The sequence below is a fragment of the Elephas maximus genome, chromosome 12 (assembly GCF_024166365.1).
Source record: "Elephas maximus indicus isolate mEleMax1 chromosome 12, mEleMax1 primary haplotype, whole genome shotgun sequence".
NCBI classification, from domain to species: domain Eukaryota; kingdom Metazoa; phylum Chordata; class Mammalia; order Proboscidea; family Elephantidae; genus Elephas; species Elephas maximus.
Genome location: NC_064830.1, coordinates 69,996,562 through 70,014,139, shown reverse-complemented (window position 1 = coordinate 70,014,139; position 17,578 = coordinate 69,996,562). Strand labels below are relative to the sequence as shown.

Sequence of the window (17,578 nt, the reverse complement as noted above, 5' to 3'; positions counted from 1 at the left end):
AACGAGGTAAAAATAATAACAGTGAAATGAACTGAGGATAGAGACCGTCTTTACTGTTGCTCGTGTCTTGAAAACTCATAAGAGGCTAATGCAGAATCATACACTGTGTCTACTCCACTTTGCTGAGCTTGTTCCAACATTTGTCCTGGCCTCAACAAAGACGGTATCAATTAACAGAGGCCAGTCACATCTGGGGGGCTCGAAAGTTAGGAAGGGGAGGTGGAAGCCCAAATTATATTCATCTATCAGATATTCGGTCTTTCTCCAAATCCCCCGGAATTCAAAGGGGTAGGTTGTAAATTTTGGACCAAAACAAAGAAATAAAAGGTGTAGAAAAAACAAACCATTTTTAAGCCCACAAGTATGTTTATATCCACCTCTCATTCTCTGGACAGGACTACATATTTTTTATGGTTATAACGTAGACGGAGCCCTGGTAGTGCAGTGGTTAGGCACTTGGCTGCTAACCAAAAGGTCAGGGGTTCGAATCTACAAGGCACTCCACAGGAGAAAGATGTGGCAGTCTGCTTCCATAAAGATTTACAGCCTTGGAAACCCTATGGTGCAGCTCTACTCTGTCCTATAGGGTTGCTATGAGTTGGAACAAATTCGACAGCAATGGGTTTTCATAATGTTGACAAGCCGTCTTTCTGCACAAATCACATGCTTGAATTAAAGAACAAATTTTATCGTTTTTATTTTTAGGCATAAACCAAGGTATCTACCTTAGCTTGCATTGTGTTGGTTGTACTAACATCAATTTCCAGGAAATTACTTTAGGTCAGAAAACTTTTGTTGGCCCTCAGTAGTCTCACAATGAATTGAAATGAAATGAATGAACAAAATGGTGTGCCGTTTCTCTGTGCTAAGGAACTTGGAGAGAAATATTATGATCAGTTAGTGTAGCTTTCTTCAGTAGCGATATCTTGATATTCTTTCCCTCTCCTTCTCCTCTTTTTGTATCTTGGTTTCTGAATTTTCTCGTTTTATATATTTTGGCTTTTTGGAGACTGCAAGAATTTTGTAAGACCAACTACCTATTCATTGGAAATATCTGTTTTCAACAACCTAAATGGTGACTATACACATGGACCTCGTCAAATGGAATAAACAGGAATCAAATCAACTACATCTGTGGAAGGAGAAGACGGAGAAGTTCAAAATCATCAGTCAGTACAAGGCCAGGGGGTGACTGAAGAACAGACCATCAATTGCTCCTGAGCAGGTTCAAGTTGAAGCTGAAGAAAATTAAAACAGGTCCACAAGAGCCAAAGTACAACCTTGAGTATATCCCACCCGAATTTAGAGACCATCTCGAGAATAGATTTGATGCATTGAACACTAATGGCCAAAGACCGTAACAGTTGTGGGATGACATCAAGGACATCATACATGAAGAAAGCAAAAGGTCATTAAAAAGACAGGAAAGAAAGAAAAGACCAAAAGGGGTGTCAGAAGAGACTCTGAAACTTGCTCTTGAAAGTAGAGTAGCTAAACCAAAAGGAAGAAATGATGAAGTAAAAGGGCTGAACAAAGACTTCGAAGGGCAGCTCGAGATGACAAAGTATTACAATAAAATGTGCAAAGACCTGGAGTTAGGAATCCAAACAGAAAGAACACGCTTGGAGTTTCTCAAGCCGAAGGAAATGAAGAAAAATTCAAACCTCAAGTTGCAACACTGAAGGATTCTATGGGGAAAATATTGAATGAAGTAGGAAGTATCAAAAGAAGATGGAAAGAATACAGAGTCACTGTACCAAAAAGAATTGGTCAATGTTTGAACATTTCAGGAGGCAGCATATGAACAAGAGCCGATAGTACTGAAGGAGGTAGTCCAAGCTGCTCTGAAGGCATTGGCAAAAAATAAGGCTCCAGCTGATATTTGACAAAGGTCCCAAATCCGTTAATTGGGGAAAAGACAGTCTCTTTAACAAATGATGCTGGCATAGCTGGATATCCAGCTGCAAAAAAAATGAAACAAGACCCATACCTCACACCATGCACAAAAACTAACTAAATATAAAATCTAAAATGATAAAGATCATGGAAGAAAAAATAGGGACAATGCTAGGAGCCCTAATACATGGCATAGATGGAATACGAAACATTACTAACAATATACAAACACCAGAAAAGAAACTAGACAACTGGGGGCTCCTAAAAATCAAACACTTATGCTCATCAAAAGACTTCATCAAAAGAGTAAAAAGACAATGTACAGACTGGGAAAAAATTTTTGGTTACAACAAATCTGATCAGCATCTAATCTCTAAAATCTATAAGATACCGCAACACCTCAACAACAAAAAGACAAATAACCCAGTTAAAAAATGGGCAAAGGATATGAACAGACACTTCACCAAAGAAAACATTCAGACTGCCACCAGATACATGAAGAAAAGTTCACGATCATTAGCCATTAGAGAAACGCAAATCAAAACTAGAGCAAGATACCATCTTGCTCCAACAAGGCTAGTATTAATACAAAAAACACAAAATAATAAATGTTGGAGAGGTCTTGGAGAGACTGGAACACTGATACACTGCTGGTGGGAATATGAAATGGTACAACCACTTTGGAAATCAATTTGGCGCTTCCTTAAAAAGCTAGAAATATGATCCAGCAATCCCACTCCTTGGAATATATCCTAGAGAAATAAGAGCCATCACACAAACAGATATATGCACACCCATGTTCACTGCAGCACTGTCCACAATAGCAAAAAGGTGGAAACAGCCTAGGTGCCCATCAACAGATGAATGGATAAACAAATTATGGTATATTCACACAATTATGCAACGATAAAGAACAGCGAGGAATCCCAGAAACGTCATAACATGGATGAGTCTGAAAGGCATTACGCTGAGTGAAATTAGTCAGTTGCAAAAGGACAAATATTGTATGAGACCACTACTATAAGAACTCAAGAAAAGGTTTAAACAGAAGAAAACATTCTTTGATGCTTACCAGGGTGGGGTGGGAGGAGGAGAGGTATTCACTAGCTAGATAGTAGACAAGAATTATCTTTGGTGAAGGGAAGGACAACACAAAATACAGGGAAGTCAGCACAACTGGACTAAACGAAAAGCTAAGAAGTTTCCTGAATACAACCAAACACTTTGAGGGACCCAGAGGCAGAGGCAGGGGTCTGTGGACCATGGTTTCAGGGGACTTCTAGGTCAGTTGGCGTAACAAAGTTTATTAAGGAAATGTTCTGCATCCCACTTTGGTGAGTGGCATCTGGGGTCTTAAAAGCTAGTAAGTGGCCATATAAGATGCATCAATTGGTCCCATCCCACCTGGAGCAAAGGAGAATGAAGAACACCAAAGACACAAGGAAAATATTAGCCCAAGAGACAGAAAGGGCCAAATAAACCAGCGACTCCATCAGCCTGAGACCAGAAGAACTAGATGGTGCCCAGCTACCACCAATGACCGCCCTGACAGCGAACACAACAGGAGAAAAGTGTGGTGTAGAACTCAAATTCTAATAAAAAGAACAGATTTAATGGTCTGAGATTGGAGGGACCTCGGAAGACATGGACTCTCCGTTAGCCCAGAACTGAAACCATGCCCGAAGCCAGCAACTCAGACGAAGATTAGACTATAAGACATAAACGATTCTACTCAAGAGACTACTTCTTAGATCAAGTAGATACATGAGACTAAATAGGCACCTCCTGTGTGGAGGTCAGATGAGAATGCAAAAAGGGACAGGTGCTGATTGAATTGACATGGGAAATCCGGGGCAGAAAGTAGGAGTGCGCTGTCACATTACAGGGAGAGCAACTAGGGTCACATAACGATGTGTGTACAAATTTTTGTATGAGAAACTAACTTAAACTGTAAACTTTCACTTAAAGCACAATAAAAAATAAATAAATAAAAATAAGGCTCTAGGAGTTTGAGATGTTTCAACAAATGGATGTTTCAACGCTAGAGGTGCTCACTCTTTTATGACAAGAAATTTGGAAGACAGTTAACCTGGCCAACCAAGTGGAAGAGATCTTTATTTATGCCCATTCCAAAGAGAGGTGATCCTACAATATGATGAGATTATCAAACAATATTATGAATATGACACACAAGTGAAATATTTATGAAGGTAATTCAAAAGCAACTTCAGCAGCACATCGACAGGGTGTGGGGAGCTGCCAGAAATTCAAGTCACGTTCAGAAGACGACGTGGAACGAGGGATATCATTGCTGATGTCAATTGGTTCTTGACTGAAAGCAGAGAATACCAGAAAGATGTTTACCTGTGCTTTATTAACTACACAAAGGCATTCAACTGTGTGAAATTATGGATAACATTGTGAAGAATGGAAATTCCAGAACACTTAATTGTGTTCATGTGAAACCTGTACATAGAATGGAGGGGCGGTCGTTGGCACAGAACAAGGAGATACTGCTTGGTTTAAAATCAGGAAAGGTATGCATCAGGGTTGTATCCTTTTGCTACACTTAGTCAATCTGTATGCGGAGCAAATAATTTGAGAAGCTGAGCTATGTGAAGAACTCAGCATCAGGATTGGAGGAAGACTCATTAACAACCTGTGATATGCAGATGATACAACCTTGCTTACTGAATGCGAAGAAGACTTGAGGCACTTACTGATGAAGATCAAAGACCACAGCCTTCAGTATGTATTACCCCTCAGCAGAAAGATAACAAAAATCCTCACAACTGGACCAATAAGCAACATCATGACAAAAAGAGAAAATACTGATGTTGTCAAAGATTTCATTTTACTTGGATCCACAATCAATGCCCATGGAAGCAGCAGCCTCTCCGAACTTCCTTTCTCCCCTTGACAATGGATATCACACATGCAGACCTTTAGAGCTGTTGTAAAATTAAAGATTAAGGTGTTTTAAAGTAAAATGAAAGATAACAATTAACTACAGTGGTTTGTTAATAAATTATAATTGCTATTACTACATATTTGTATAATAAAGACATTATTTAATAGCCTAGTTGTGCAGCTTAAAACTACTGTACATTGGTGGGATCTTCTTTCCGCCTGTAACGCACCTTCCCCAGTGAAGGGGTCTATAAAAGTGGGCCAGAACCCTGGAATGAAAGGTGCCAGGCTCTTGAGTGTAAACTCTAATAAGCAATATGTTAATACAACAGGGATAATGAACGCTGATTTGCGCAGAACGAATCAATTTTTTCATCTGAGTCAACTGATTATTATCAGAGTTACGGGTCTTTAACATTCACAGAGACTGTAACAAGGCCATCATCAGCATAGAGACAGCTATTTCAAATGTAAATCAATAAGCAAGTTCAGCCAGGGGGCTGCTGCTGTTTGGACATTGAGGGCTGAGCTCTGCTAACTCAGGCAGCAGAACAGGGCTCTGTGGCAGAGGAAGGAAATATGACAGCTCTGAGGGTTCCAGCAGCTTTGCTCTACCTCAGGGGGAACCACCCACTCTGGGAAACCCAGTAGGTCAGCAATTGTTAACAGCATCTGGATTTTGTCAAGAAGGCAACCTCCTCCTTTGAATAAAAGCTCTTCCTCCAGAGGGATGGACTTGGAAAACGATGAAAAATGACGTAGAAGATTCACTCACGGGAGCATCTCTGATTCCTGGGGAAACCAGAAGAACTGGTTTTCATAGCAGCTCATTGAAAAGGCAGGCTACCCACAGGAGCTGGTGAGGAAGCCAGTTTTGACACTTGGTTGATTCTCCTTAAGACCGAGCTCTCAGGTTCAATGTCATTGATCATGTTGGCATTACCAAGTTTTAACAGTGTCATCATCATCATCCTCTACAATTGATTCAGTCTTGCCTTACCTTTTTTATATTGCACAACCCAGTATTTTTTGCCAAGAATTATTTATTTTGTGAATCATCCAGACTGCTTTTTCCTGCCCGCTGTCAGCTTTTGGGTCTTTTCATTCCAAACTGCATTTCCAGTAGTCTAGGCTTAAAAAAAAAAAAAAAAGGTAAAATTTAGTGATGGTTGCACAACTCTGTGATTATAGTTAAAAACACTGAATTGTATAGTTTAAATGGCTGAATTGTATGGTATGTGAATTATATCCAGGTCTTTGAACTGGTTTGTTCGGTTCAAACCCCTGCTGAAAATTTGCATTTGTAACAAGTTCCCAAACCAAAAAAAAAAACACAAAGCTATTGCCGTCCAGTCAATTCTGACTCATAACGACCCTATAGGATGGTGGTAGAGCTGCCCCACAGGGTTTCCAAGGAGGAGCTGATGAATTCAAACTGCTGACCTTTTGGTTAGCAGCCTGAGCTCTTAACCACTTAACTACTCTTAACTACTGTGCCCCAGGGCTCCAACAAGTTCCCAGGCAATGCTAATGCTGCTGTTTAGGGACCAATTCTGAGAACCACTTGCAGCTGGTTCCAACTCATAGTGCCCCTACATACAACGGAATGAAACACTGCCCAGTCCCAAACCATCTTCTCAATCGTTGCTATGCTTGATCCCACTGTTGCAGCCACTGTGTCACCGTGTCAATCCATCTCATTGACAGTCTTCCTCTTTTTCGCTGACATGCTACCTTACCAAGGATGATATCCTTCTCTAGGGACTGGTCCCTCCTAATAACATGACCAAAGTATGTGAGACGAAGTCTCTCCATCCTTGCTTCTAAGGAGCAGTCTTGCTGTACTTCTTCCAAGACAGATTTGTTCATTCTTCTGACAATCTGTGGTATATTCAATATTCTTTGCCAACACCATAATTTAAAGGCATCAATTCTTTTTCAGTCTTCCTTATCCATTGTCCAGCTTTCACATGTATAGGAGGTGACTGAAAATACTATGGCTTGGGCCAGGTACACCTTAGTCCTCAAAGTTACATCTTTGCTTTTTTAATATTTCAAAGAGGTCTTTTGCAGCAGATTTGTCCACTGCAATACGTTGTTTGATTTGATTGCTGCTTCCACGGGCACTGATTGTGGATCCAAGTAAAACTAAATCCTTGACAACATCAATGTTTTCTCCTTTTACCATGATGTTGCTTATTGATCCAGTTATGAGGGTTTTTGTTTTTGTTTTTTATGTTGATTTTTTATAATCTATACTACAGTCTCTGATGTTCATCAGTAAGTGCCTCAAGTCCTCTTCACTTTCAGCAAGCAAGGTTGTATCATCTGCACATTACAGATTGTCAGTGAGTCTTCCTCCAATGCTGATGCCATGTTCTTCTTTATGTAGTCCAGCTTCTCACATTATTTGCTCAGCATATCAATTGAATAGGTATGTCAAAAGAATACAACCCTGACACACACCTTTCCTGTTTTTAAACCATGCAGTATTCCCTTGTTCTGTTCCAACGACTGCTTCTCGGTGTATGTACAAGTTCCCTACAAGCACTACTAAGTGTTCTAGAATTGCCATCCTTAGCAATGTTATCCATCATTCGTTATGATCCACACAGTCGAATGTCTTTGCATAGTCAATAAGACACAGGTAAACCTCCTTCTGGTACCCTCTGCTTTCAACCAAGATCCATCTGACATCAGCAATGATATCCCTCGTCCCATGTCCTCTTCTGAATCTGGCTTGAATTTCTGGCAGTTCCCTGTTGATGTACTGCTGCAACTGCTTTTGAATTATCCTTAGCAAAATTTTACTTGTGTGTGATAGTAATGATATTGTTTGATAATTTCTGCATTCTGTTTAATCACCTTTCTTTGGAATGGACACAAATATGGATCTCTTCCAGTTGGTTGGCCAGGTAGCTGTCTTCCAAATTTCTCAGCACAGATGAATGAGCATGTCCGGCATTCCGTTTGTTGAGACATTTCAGTTGGTGTTCCACCAATTCCTGAAGTCTTGTTTTTCATTTCCTTCAGTGTTTCTTGGACTTCTTTCTTCAACTCATTATACATAAGAACCACGTGGGGATCTTGTTAAAATATAGATTCTGATTCAGTATATCTGGGTTGGAAATGCAAATTCTCAGGACAGTTTGAACCAAAATAAACCTGGTTGGAAACTCTGACTATATGTCAATAAGGCTATTAAAAACAAACAAACATCAGGAAACAAGAAAGGTAAGTCAAAGTTCAGAACCACTGTTTATCACAGTAGTTGCGGCCAATTATGTCAAAACGTTGGAGGGGTTACGAAATTAAGCGATACAACAGTACATTTTCTCTCCTCTTTTTTTATTTGGGCTAATGGGCTACTCTGGTTCTAACTCTCCATGAATAAAAATCAGAGTTGGCTACACATACCCAGAACAAAACCTCAACTGAATACTCAGTAGTATTACTTCTGAGTGGTATTGAACACTACAATGAATTTCCCAACATCCTTTTTTCCCTAGGATAGATGATCTGTCTGTATCTCAGTGGTTTTGAAGCTCGGCTTCACAAAGAATCACCTAGAATGTTGCACTAAACAAGGGTCAAGGTGGGAAAGTCCCACTTTGCTAACTGCATAGTAAGGATCGGCATCAATACAATTTCCAAAGTGTGGAAATGGATCTAGTCCTCATGTTCCCACTTCTTGTAGTCGCCAGCTGCTCACAAGGCACTCTCTCTCAGCTCTAGCCACCCAGAGCTGGCTTAGAGCTCACAAGTTAGACAGGCAGTTTCAGCCCTGGCTACCCAGAGCTAGATCAGAACTCATGCATTAGAGGACACCTTCTTTCAGACTGCCAAATAGGCAAATGCCAGCCCCTGCTAGCTCTCACTGCCTCTGTGGGTTCGTTAGTTTGTGGTAATGGCTCACAGAATTCACAGAGTATACCATACTTAGGAGCCCTGGTGGCGCAGTGATTAACAACTTGGCTGCTAACTAAAAGGTCGGCAGTTTGAATCCACCACCTGCTCCTTGGAAGCCCTATAGGGCAATTCTACTCTGTCCTATATAGGGTCACTATGAATTGGAACTGACTTGATGGCAAAGAGTTTGGTTTTGATTTGGTATACCATACTTAAAGAAGCCCTGGTGGCACAGTGGTTAAGTGTGCTACTGCTAACAAAGGTCTGTGGTTAGAATCCACCAACCGCTGTGTAAAGATTTACAGCCTTGGAAACCCTATGGGGCAGTCCTACTCTGTCCTATAGGGTCACTATTAGTTGTAATCAACTCAACAGCAGCAAGTTTGGCTTTTTGGTTTTATGTGGCCTAAAGGAGCTCTGGTGACACAGTGGTTCAGGGCTCGTCTGCTAACCGAAAGGTCAGGGATTTGAACCTGCCAGTGGCCCCAAGGAAAAAAGATGTGGTGGTATGCTTCTGTAAAGTTTACAGCCTTGGAAACCCTACGGGTCAATTCTCCTCAGTCCTATAGGGTCACTATGTGTTGGAATCAACTCTACAGCAACGGGTTTGGTTTGGTTTTATATGACCTACATTGTACTAGGTAGCAGGAATACGAGAAAATTGCTCAGTTTGAGCACAACTGTAATTATCAAGAAGGACTTCTCATTTTCTTGCTGGAGCAGTGTCTCAACTCTGGCAGAACAAGGATTTTGAAAATCAGTGGAGTGGATTCTCTCCTGAACATCCATAATTACCTTATCCAGGCAAATGGAAGTGAAAGACATCAACTACTTTCCTAAGCAAACAGTCTTAGAAGTTTCTGCCTTTATCCCTAGAAAAAGCGCCAGGCATGAAGAAACTCTGCTATAATTTAATTAGATTTGAAGAGTAGCCTATCAGTGTTATCATCTAGTGCCCTGGGTGTGACACCTTGTGAAGTGAGGTGTCAGATAACAAAATGGTGGAAGAAGGACAGTGTGGTTCTTCATTTCAGTCAGCTGCGTGTGTTAGCATCTTCTTAGGAGTGGGTTGGGGAGTGTAATCTTGAAAAGCACTTCCTCTATTTTGGGCATATTGTATTTTCTTTTTTGTGTGAATATAGGGTCGCTACGGCACTGGGTTTCGGGTATAAGATGAAAGTATTTATCTCATTCAATATCAACACAGGTCTCTCATATATGCAAGAAGCTTTGATTTTTATATCAATTGTTAATAAGTTCCCTGTAAATCTGAGGTCAATCACGTAATACCAACTTTAAAGTGGGTCATCCTTAAAAAAGATTCAATTGAGTCTTCAGGGAACTATATTAATAGGCTGAAACCAGAATTTTGTACTAAGCAGAGACATAGATCATCTAATGTGGAAAAAAAAAAAATCAATGTCCATAAGATTTCAGAGAGCATAGACCACAGATCTGATGAGAAACTTAAAGCCAGCCCTGTTACAATGGAGTTCTCTGGTTTATTTGCATGTGTAGTGTTCAACTTCCCAAGTGTTTTCTGTTAAAGAAAAAAAAAATCTAATAAAATTTGCTGGGTAATATTACACAAAATTTCAGACCACTATAGGGTAGGGCTTGTTTTAAAAGGTACCTGACAGCTTCATTTTTGACCTAAAAGTAGTCCTGGACTGAGTTACCACAAACCCAACTTACCACCGTATTTTGCAGGACGTGATTTGTTGATGTTTTTATTCTCAGATGTTCGCTTGCAGATGTTCAATGTCATTTACAAAGACAAAAGGCAATAATAATGAAAACTTAAAAAAAAAAGTATTCGACTTATGTCAGAACCAACCTATGTGGAAAGGGAACACCATCTAAATTCAGGACTACCTGTATTTCATTAGGCTGAGTTCTCCTTTATGTTTAAAATACAGGTGTTTAAAAATAAACCTGAGATCTGGATCCAGATTTTCAACCTTAACCTAAGGAAGTTAAGAAACACCTATTCTCTGTGTGTGTCCACTCCTTTACTCTGTAATTACAAGCAGGTTAGTTGCACTGTCTAGACTCCTTGTAGAAAAATATCAACAACATTATGTTTTTCTGTCTCGGGCTCCACACAGGCGAATTGCATAAAGTTTAATAGGTACTCACGGCAACATTGTTTTCCTACCTCATGCAAAAGCCAGTTAACACTGAGCGATTCTGACTCATAGCCGCCCTATAGTACAGAGCAGAACTGCCCCGTAGGGTTTCCAATGAGCGGGTGGTGGATTTGAACTGCCAACGTTTTGGTTTGCAGCCGAGTTCTTAACCACTGTGCCACCAGGACTCTATTTCATGCAGATGAATCTAAATGGGAATTTTTTGCTTTTAAATGCAACTAAGTGTGAAATGCCAATATAAAGTATTACCTGAACACAAATCAGACCATTCAAAAGGAAACCACTCACCTAATGGCACACAAGAAAGTTGAACGCACCAAAATACAGATGGATACATCACTGGTTATGGGAATCCTGTGTTTTTTTTGTGTGTGTGTGAGGAGAGGGAAGGGATGGCAAAGTTTGGCTGAAGAATTTAAATGACTAGTCAAACAGACTGTGAGTCACTCTAAGTCTCCAGCAGAGGCTGGGCCCTGAGCACTTTATGAGCACCACTGCAGAGCGTTGTAGTCTCACGGTTTTATTGCCTCTTCCACCAAAGGAATAATATAAAACGAATGACGCTTTGCGGCGGCTTTGAAATGTAGGGCAAATTCTGGCTGTGGGTGGGAGAAGAGAGATGGAGAGAAAGAACGAGGTAAGGAGAAACGGGTAGAGAATGCAGGAAGACTGGTGAAAGGAAAGGAATTTTCAGGAGTTCAGAGTACATTTTCCACTTTAAAGCTGTTGCCCGTTTTCCCGCATCCTGTGCCTAACATGACACAGCGGTCCACTCCCGGGGGCTGAAAGACTCGCGGTCCTCCCCGCAAAGCCGCGGCGCGCCAGGGCCTGCCCCTGCCCCCACCCGGTGACAGGTGGGGCAGCCGAGCAGCTCCCAGACCTCCGCCTTCTCGCGCTGCCTGCCGGGAGCTGGAGCCGCTTCCGGTTGCGCCCGGACTCCGAACTCCGACTCCCATAGGCCTCCGGGAAAACCGCAGCGGGGTCGCGCGGGCCCTGCCGGAACTCGTAGTTCCGCCTTCTGCCGCGCTTCATAGACGGGAACAGGAGCGGACAGGGCCGAGAACTACCGAGGCGAAGGTACGGGTGGCGGCGAGGGGTCAATCCATGCCGGGCGTGGGGTTGGCGGTGAGGCAGTCGGAGGTGGTTGGGGTTGGGTGGGAGGAGATCCGCTCGCACACACGAGGAGGAGGGTAGCGCCGCCGCCGCTGTCGCCGCCGTCGTCGTTGCGAGTGCCAAGTCGGAATTGGAGCTGCCACCGCGGCGACGCTGGGGATTGTGTCGCTAGCCCCTGGCCCTTCTGCCTCGCTGCCTTCCCTCGGTCAGCGCGGCCTTCTCCTTCCCGGCCCGTCGCCCCCGCCTCCATTTCCCGCCCTCTATTCACCACACACGGCCCCCCCGATCATGGATCCGGGCAGTGGTGGCGGTGGCGGCGGCGGCGGCGGTGGCGGCGGCGGCGGCGGCAGCGGCAGCAGCGGCAGCAGCAGCAGCGACTCGGCACCCGACTGCTGGGACCAGGCGGACGTGGAAGCCCCCGGGTCGGGCCCGTGTGTCGGCAGCGCCTCCTTGGCGGCGGCAGCTGAGGCCCAGCGTGAACAGCTCAGCGCGGCCTTCAGCCGGCAACTCAACGTCAACGCCAAACCCTTCGTGCCCAACGTCCACGCCGCCGAGTTCGTGCCGTCTTTCCTGCGGGGCCCAGCTCAGCCACCGCCACCCCCATCGGGCGCCGCCGCCAATAACCACGGAGCCGGCAGCGGCGCAGGAGGCCCTTCGGGTAAAGGGCCGGGACGCGGGGCAGTCCCGGGGTCGCGGGAGGGCGGGAACAGTTGGCCCGGGGCCCGGAGCCCACATGGGGTGGGGGTAGGGCTGAGACCCGGCGGTGCGCCTCTGAGCGTCCCGGGGACGCGCGGCAGAGGGGCCTGGCCGGCACGTGGGCGCTGACAGCGGCGCCGGGAGCCGGCCGCCCTGGGTGGGGCGGCCCTGAGCCCGGGGAACCGGCCTGTCTAGGGTCGCCACAGCTGTGGGCTAGACGGGGAAGGAGGCTGTGGGCCAAGGAGACGCAGTGGGGCCGAAGGCCCGCCCTTTCCCCTGGGGCCACAGTTACCTTTTAGACATTGGAGCCGTGTGGGACGGCGAGGGGACCGCGGCCGTTCGGTGCCACGAGGCCCAGAGGTGAACAGATGGAGCAAGGAGTCAGTCGGGAGGGCGTTGAGAGATCTGAGGAGTTGGGGAGGACAAATGCTCGAGTTTTCCTTTCCCCTTAGGCGTAGCTGAGCGTTTCACTTGCTGCATTTTCTATTATTAAAACTGTAATTACGTTTTAAATATCAATGGCACAGAACCATCCTGAAGGAATCCCAAGATGCATTGCAGTCTTGTGATCGGGCAGAAACTGTTGGCTATCAATACAAAGATTTTTTTAACCTTTAGCATATGTTATGCTTATATAGTTCTTAAGGTGTCACAAAGCTAGGGTTCCTCACTTAATATTAATGTGTGATAGGAAAGTGCATTGATTTGTGTGCCCTTTTCTAAGTGGGGTTTAGACTAACGGGGTTGTCCTTTGTCAGTGACATGTTTAGAACTTTCATTGCTTTAAAGTAGATGACCTTATTTAGGTTGCTCTGTATAACTCAACTCTGTCTGTATCCTCGTGTCAGTAATCTACTCTGTTTCTTCAGACACTTGAGCATTTGTTGTAACTTAATAGTTGTCATGTGCCTTTCTGGCCATAGCTAATAGAAATACTTTCTATGATTTCAATTTAAGTTTGGTTTTTAAAAATCTTCCTGTGTTTAGGTGCTGCATAAGTGTTAGCATGCTTTCAGGTTCTGATTGGGAAGGAATGTCAAATCAGTATTCTCATTTAATGATGCTTATTTTGGAAACTGTCAGAATTGGTTTAAAAAAGGAGAAAGGCTGTAATGTCCTTTCGTTATTTAGCCGTGCATGGAGGGCTGGATCATAGTTTCCCAGCTCTTTGTAAGTGAGGACAGATCGTTGATTTCTTCCTTTAAAGTTCTCTATTGTAGTATCTCTTAGGTAAGTGGATTTCATAAAAGGGCTCTAGGAGTTTAGTTTCTTTGGAAACTCTTGCTGCAGTTTGCTCTCTAGAGGCAAAAGGGTATGGTTTGGAGAAATAGTTTTGCTATGTATGTGAGCAAACAGTTTTTAGCAGCACATAGTTTGGATTTGGTTGTTTTACTGATTCGTATTTCTTTTACTTGTGGTGGGTGGTGGTTTTCTTTTTGAACAGAGAAGCTTAGCTTTTATTTGTTTGCTTAGATGAAACTTTGGCTACCTAAACTAGTGCAGTTTAAGGCTCTGAAAAGTGCCTTTTTCCCCATACCTTATCTTGCAAATTCCTCTAATCTAGATGTTGTCTTTCTTGGCCCTCCTTCGTTACTCTGGAGCCACCAGCATCACTCTGATTAGTCTTAGGACTTAATTTACAGTCTATCTAGGCATCAGCCATAGTCATCAAGGGATAACCCATCCACAGAGCGGTGGTCTGGAATGGTTACTGCTGAGTGACTAGGCATTACCTCTTACGCAGGAGGGCTGTTTTTTTCTGTTCCTGATTTTTGCAAATTTGTGGTTTTAATCTTAATCCTTTTCTTTGACACTACTAGAAGATGGAGATATAAAAATGTCTAGAGAAGTGGTTGTCAGAAAAGCCCTACATTATGGCCAACTTTTTAAAATCAGAAACCTGTTTTGGTGCTCCTGACATTAGAAGCTGCTTCTATAAAATGTCAATTGATATTAAAAACTGTGTTGTACTAGGATGTCTGTTTGGAAAAGAATGGGTTTTCTAAACTGAAGTCCAGAGTTATATGAGACTGTTGGATTATATGTTCTAGCCCGTAAAATGCCACCATCAGAGAACTATGCTTGGAAGAAGCAGGGAAAAAATTGGAAATAACACCTAGATTGGAACTTTCAAGGTGAGGGGACCATAAAGTTTGCAAGTTTTTGTTTTTTTTTTTTTTAAGTGAGGAAATGAACAATAGGGTTTCCATGTTTCTATTTGTTCTTAAGCCATAGCTGAAACTTGTGATGGGTGTGTTTTTAAACTAGATATCAAGAAAGTTCTTGAAGGAGCCGAGAGATAAAAGTGCTAGAATGACTTTTAAAATATGTCCATCTAGGGTGAGTATCTGCCGTTTCTCCTAAAAAGTAGTTGATTAGTTTGTCTGCTTTCTTTTTGAAATACCTTCAGTGCTGCCATCAGCAACCAGTAGAGGAGAGGGTGCTTTCGTACAAAGTGTCGTTCCCCTCTACTGGAAGGTCCTGGTTATGCCTGTCTCCGGCTATCTCAAGTCAGAACTTTGAATTCAGTGTTGTTCTTAGATCTTTTTGAAAAATTAAGAATATAGATTTCCAAAGAAATGGTTATGTAGCACCCATTTAAGTGTTAATGTAGTTTTCTACAGATCCAAGTCATTTATAGCCCAAGGGATTCTCTTTGAAATGGAGGCTCTGAAATTAATGAAAATGTAGAACACAAGGCTTACAAGAATAAACATTTTCCATGATAGAATGTACTTATTCTGAATTCCTAAGATGAGCTCAGTATTATTTATTGTTAGATGAACTGAGGTTTAGCTATGTTAAATAGGCAGGGTTACTTGGACTTTGAGAGTAGACACAGCTTCTGAAGTAAAGGTGCAGTGTTCTTTCTAACATCCCACCCTCATTGCCCCTCAAAACTCTGTCTTTAAAAAATGAGTTACATGGGGCAGGGGCCTGGGGACCATGGTTTCAGGGAACTTCTAGGTCAATTGGCATGACAAAGTTTATTAAAATGTTCTGCATTCCACTTCGGTGAGTGGTGTCTGGGGTCTTTAAAGCTAGTGAGTGGCCTTCTAAGATGCGTCAGTTGGTCCCAACCCACCGGGAGCAAAGGAGAATGAAGAACACCAAAAACACAAGGAAAATGTTAGCCCAAGAGATAGAAGGGGCCACATAAACCAGAGACTGCATTGGCCTGAGACCAGAAGAATTAGATGGTCCAGCTACCACTAAGGACCACCACCTGACAGGGAACACTACAGAGAGTCTCTGACGGAGCAGGAGAAAAGTGAGGTGCAGAACTCAAATTCACATAAAAAGACCTGATTTCATGGTCTGACTGAGACTGGAGGAACCCAAGTCGACGTGGCCCCTGGGCTCTCTGTTAACCCAAAACTAAAACCATTTCTGAAGCCAACTCTTCAGACAAAGATTAGACTGGACTATAAGACATAAAATGATACTTGTGAGGAGTATGCTTCTTAGTTCAGGTAGATATATGAGACTAAATGGGCAGCTACTGTCTGGAGGTGAGATGAGAAGGTAGAAACAGACAGGAACTGGTTGAATGGACATGGGAAATTTGGGCTGGAAAGGAGTGTGCTGTCCCATTATAGAGAGAGCAACTAGGGTCACATAACAATGTGTGTATAAATTTTTGTATGAGAAACTAACTTGAGCTGTAAACTTTTACTTAAAGCACAATTTAAAAAAATGTTTTATATGAACCCACTCTGCACTGTGAAAGAAAGGCCTGGCAATCTGCTTCTGTAAAGATAACAGCCAAGAAACCCTGTGAAGGAGTTCTACTCTGTAACACATTGGGTCACCATGGCTTGGAATTGACTCTGTGGCAAGAGGTTTGGGTTGTTTGTTTAGTGTTAATATCCTATATAACCATAGTACAATTATCCAAACTAGAAAATGGACATTGATGTCGTTAAACTGCGGACCTTATTTGAATTTAGAGAAAAAGAAAAAAAAAAAGTTGGCATACCATAAAATTTACCCTTTTAAAGTGCGCAGTTAAGTGGTTCACAAAGTTATGCCACTGACATCATTTGGTGGATGCTTTTTAATCACTGAATATTCTTAAAAGTGAGCTTCTCAGGGCCATCAGGGTAGAGAATATCCATAATGAAAGTAATGGTTGTTTTCTCCTTATGCCTCTTTCACTTTATTATTATGGTAAATGCTACCTGTCGAGGACTATGATAGGTAAGGTTCTTGATTTTTCCTTTCCTGCCTTGATTTACTGATTATTAGATTTTGATTCTTGTTTCATGATGCTACATGTTTGGTTTGAGCAGTGACCACAGGAAACAAGTGAAGGCCTCAGCTAGTGCTGTGGTGAGCAGTTGTTTAATACGGAAATTTTGATTGGGAAGAAAGGTAGTAACTCTTTGGAGCAGGTTTTATTGAATACTTTTGGTACAAGCTTATTGCATTCTTTTGTTTTTTATTTTTCACCCTTTCTGGAATTGTATTGCATGAGAAGACAGCAGTTAAATCCGGGTGAGTTAGGGGTATTTAGGGAAATATTGTAGAGGACAAAGTTTAAGCCTTGTTTGGTTTGGTGAGAGTAAATGTCTTCCATTGTTAAAATCATATTGTCTTTCTGGTTGAAGAGAAAGATTTGATACCCTTTTGGGGTGAGTTAGCAGTATTAGAATGAATTTTTTGAGAGGTGAATCTCTGGTTTTCCTCAGATATACGCATTGAGCCGTTAATTAATTAAAAAAACATTTGCCTGCCTACAAAATGCAGGATGCTGTGCTAGGGACTTACAGTGACACCAAGATGAATAAACTGTTACTATCCAAGAGTTTAGGACGGGAAATAGAGCAAATACCCATTTTACTCTAATGGAAGACAAAATATAGTAAGAGCCATAAGAAGGTTTTCCAAAGTTGAGAGGAGGA

General features: G+C 42.6%; 2 protein-coding genes across 3 annotated transcripts in view; one reads left to right on the top strand and one right to left on the bottom strand.

The window, feature by feature from the left end:
* Positions 1-17,578, bottom strand: part of SNX29 (sorting nexin 29) — a 768,639-nt gene that overhangs the window by 705,296 nt on the left and 45,765 nt on the right. Inside the window, exon 2 of the mRNA XM_049902690.1 lies at positions 5,807-5,938. The gene's annotated coding sequence lies outside the window, so the exon portion shown is untranslated. The remainder of the gene's footprint in view (positions 1-5,806; positions 5,939-17,578) is intronic.
* GSPT1 (G1 to S phase transition 1) overlaps positions 12,002-17,578 on the top strand; it is a 44,701-nt gene continuing 39,124 nt past the window's right edge. Inside the window, exon 1 of one of the 2 annotated variants that reach the window (XM_049902698.1) lies at positions 12,002-12,636. In XM_049902698.1, coding sequence (XP_049758655.1) covers positions 12,267-12,636 — 370 coding nt within the window. In that variant the 5' untranslated portion in view covers positions 12,002-12,266. The remainder of the gene's footprint in view (positions 12,637-17,578) is intronic. The other variant, XM_049902697.1, reaches the window with a different exon arrangement.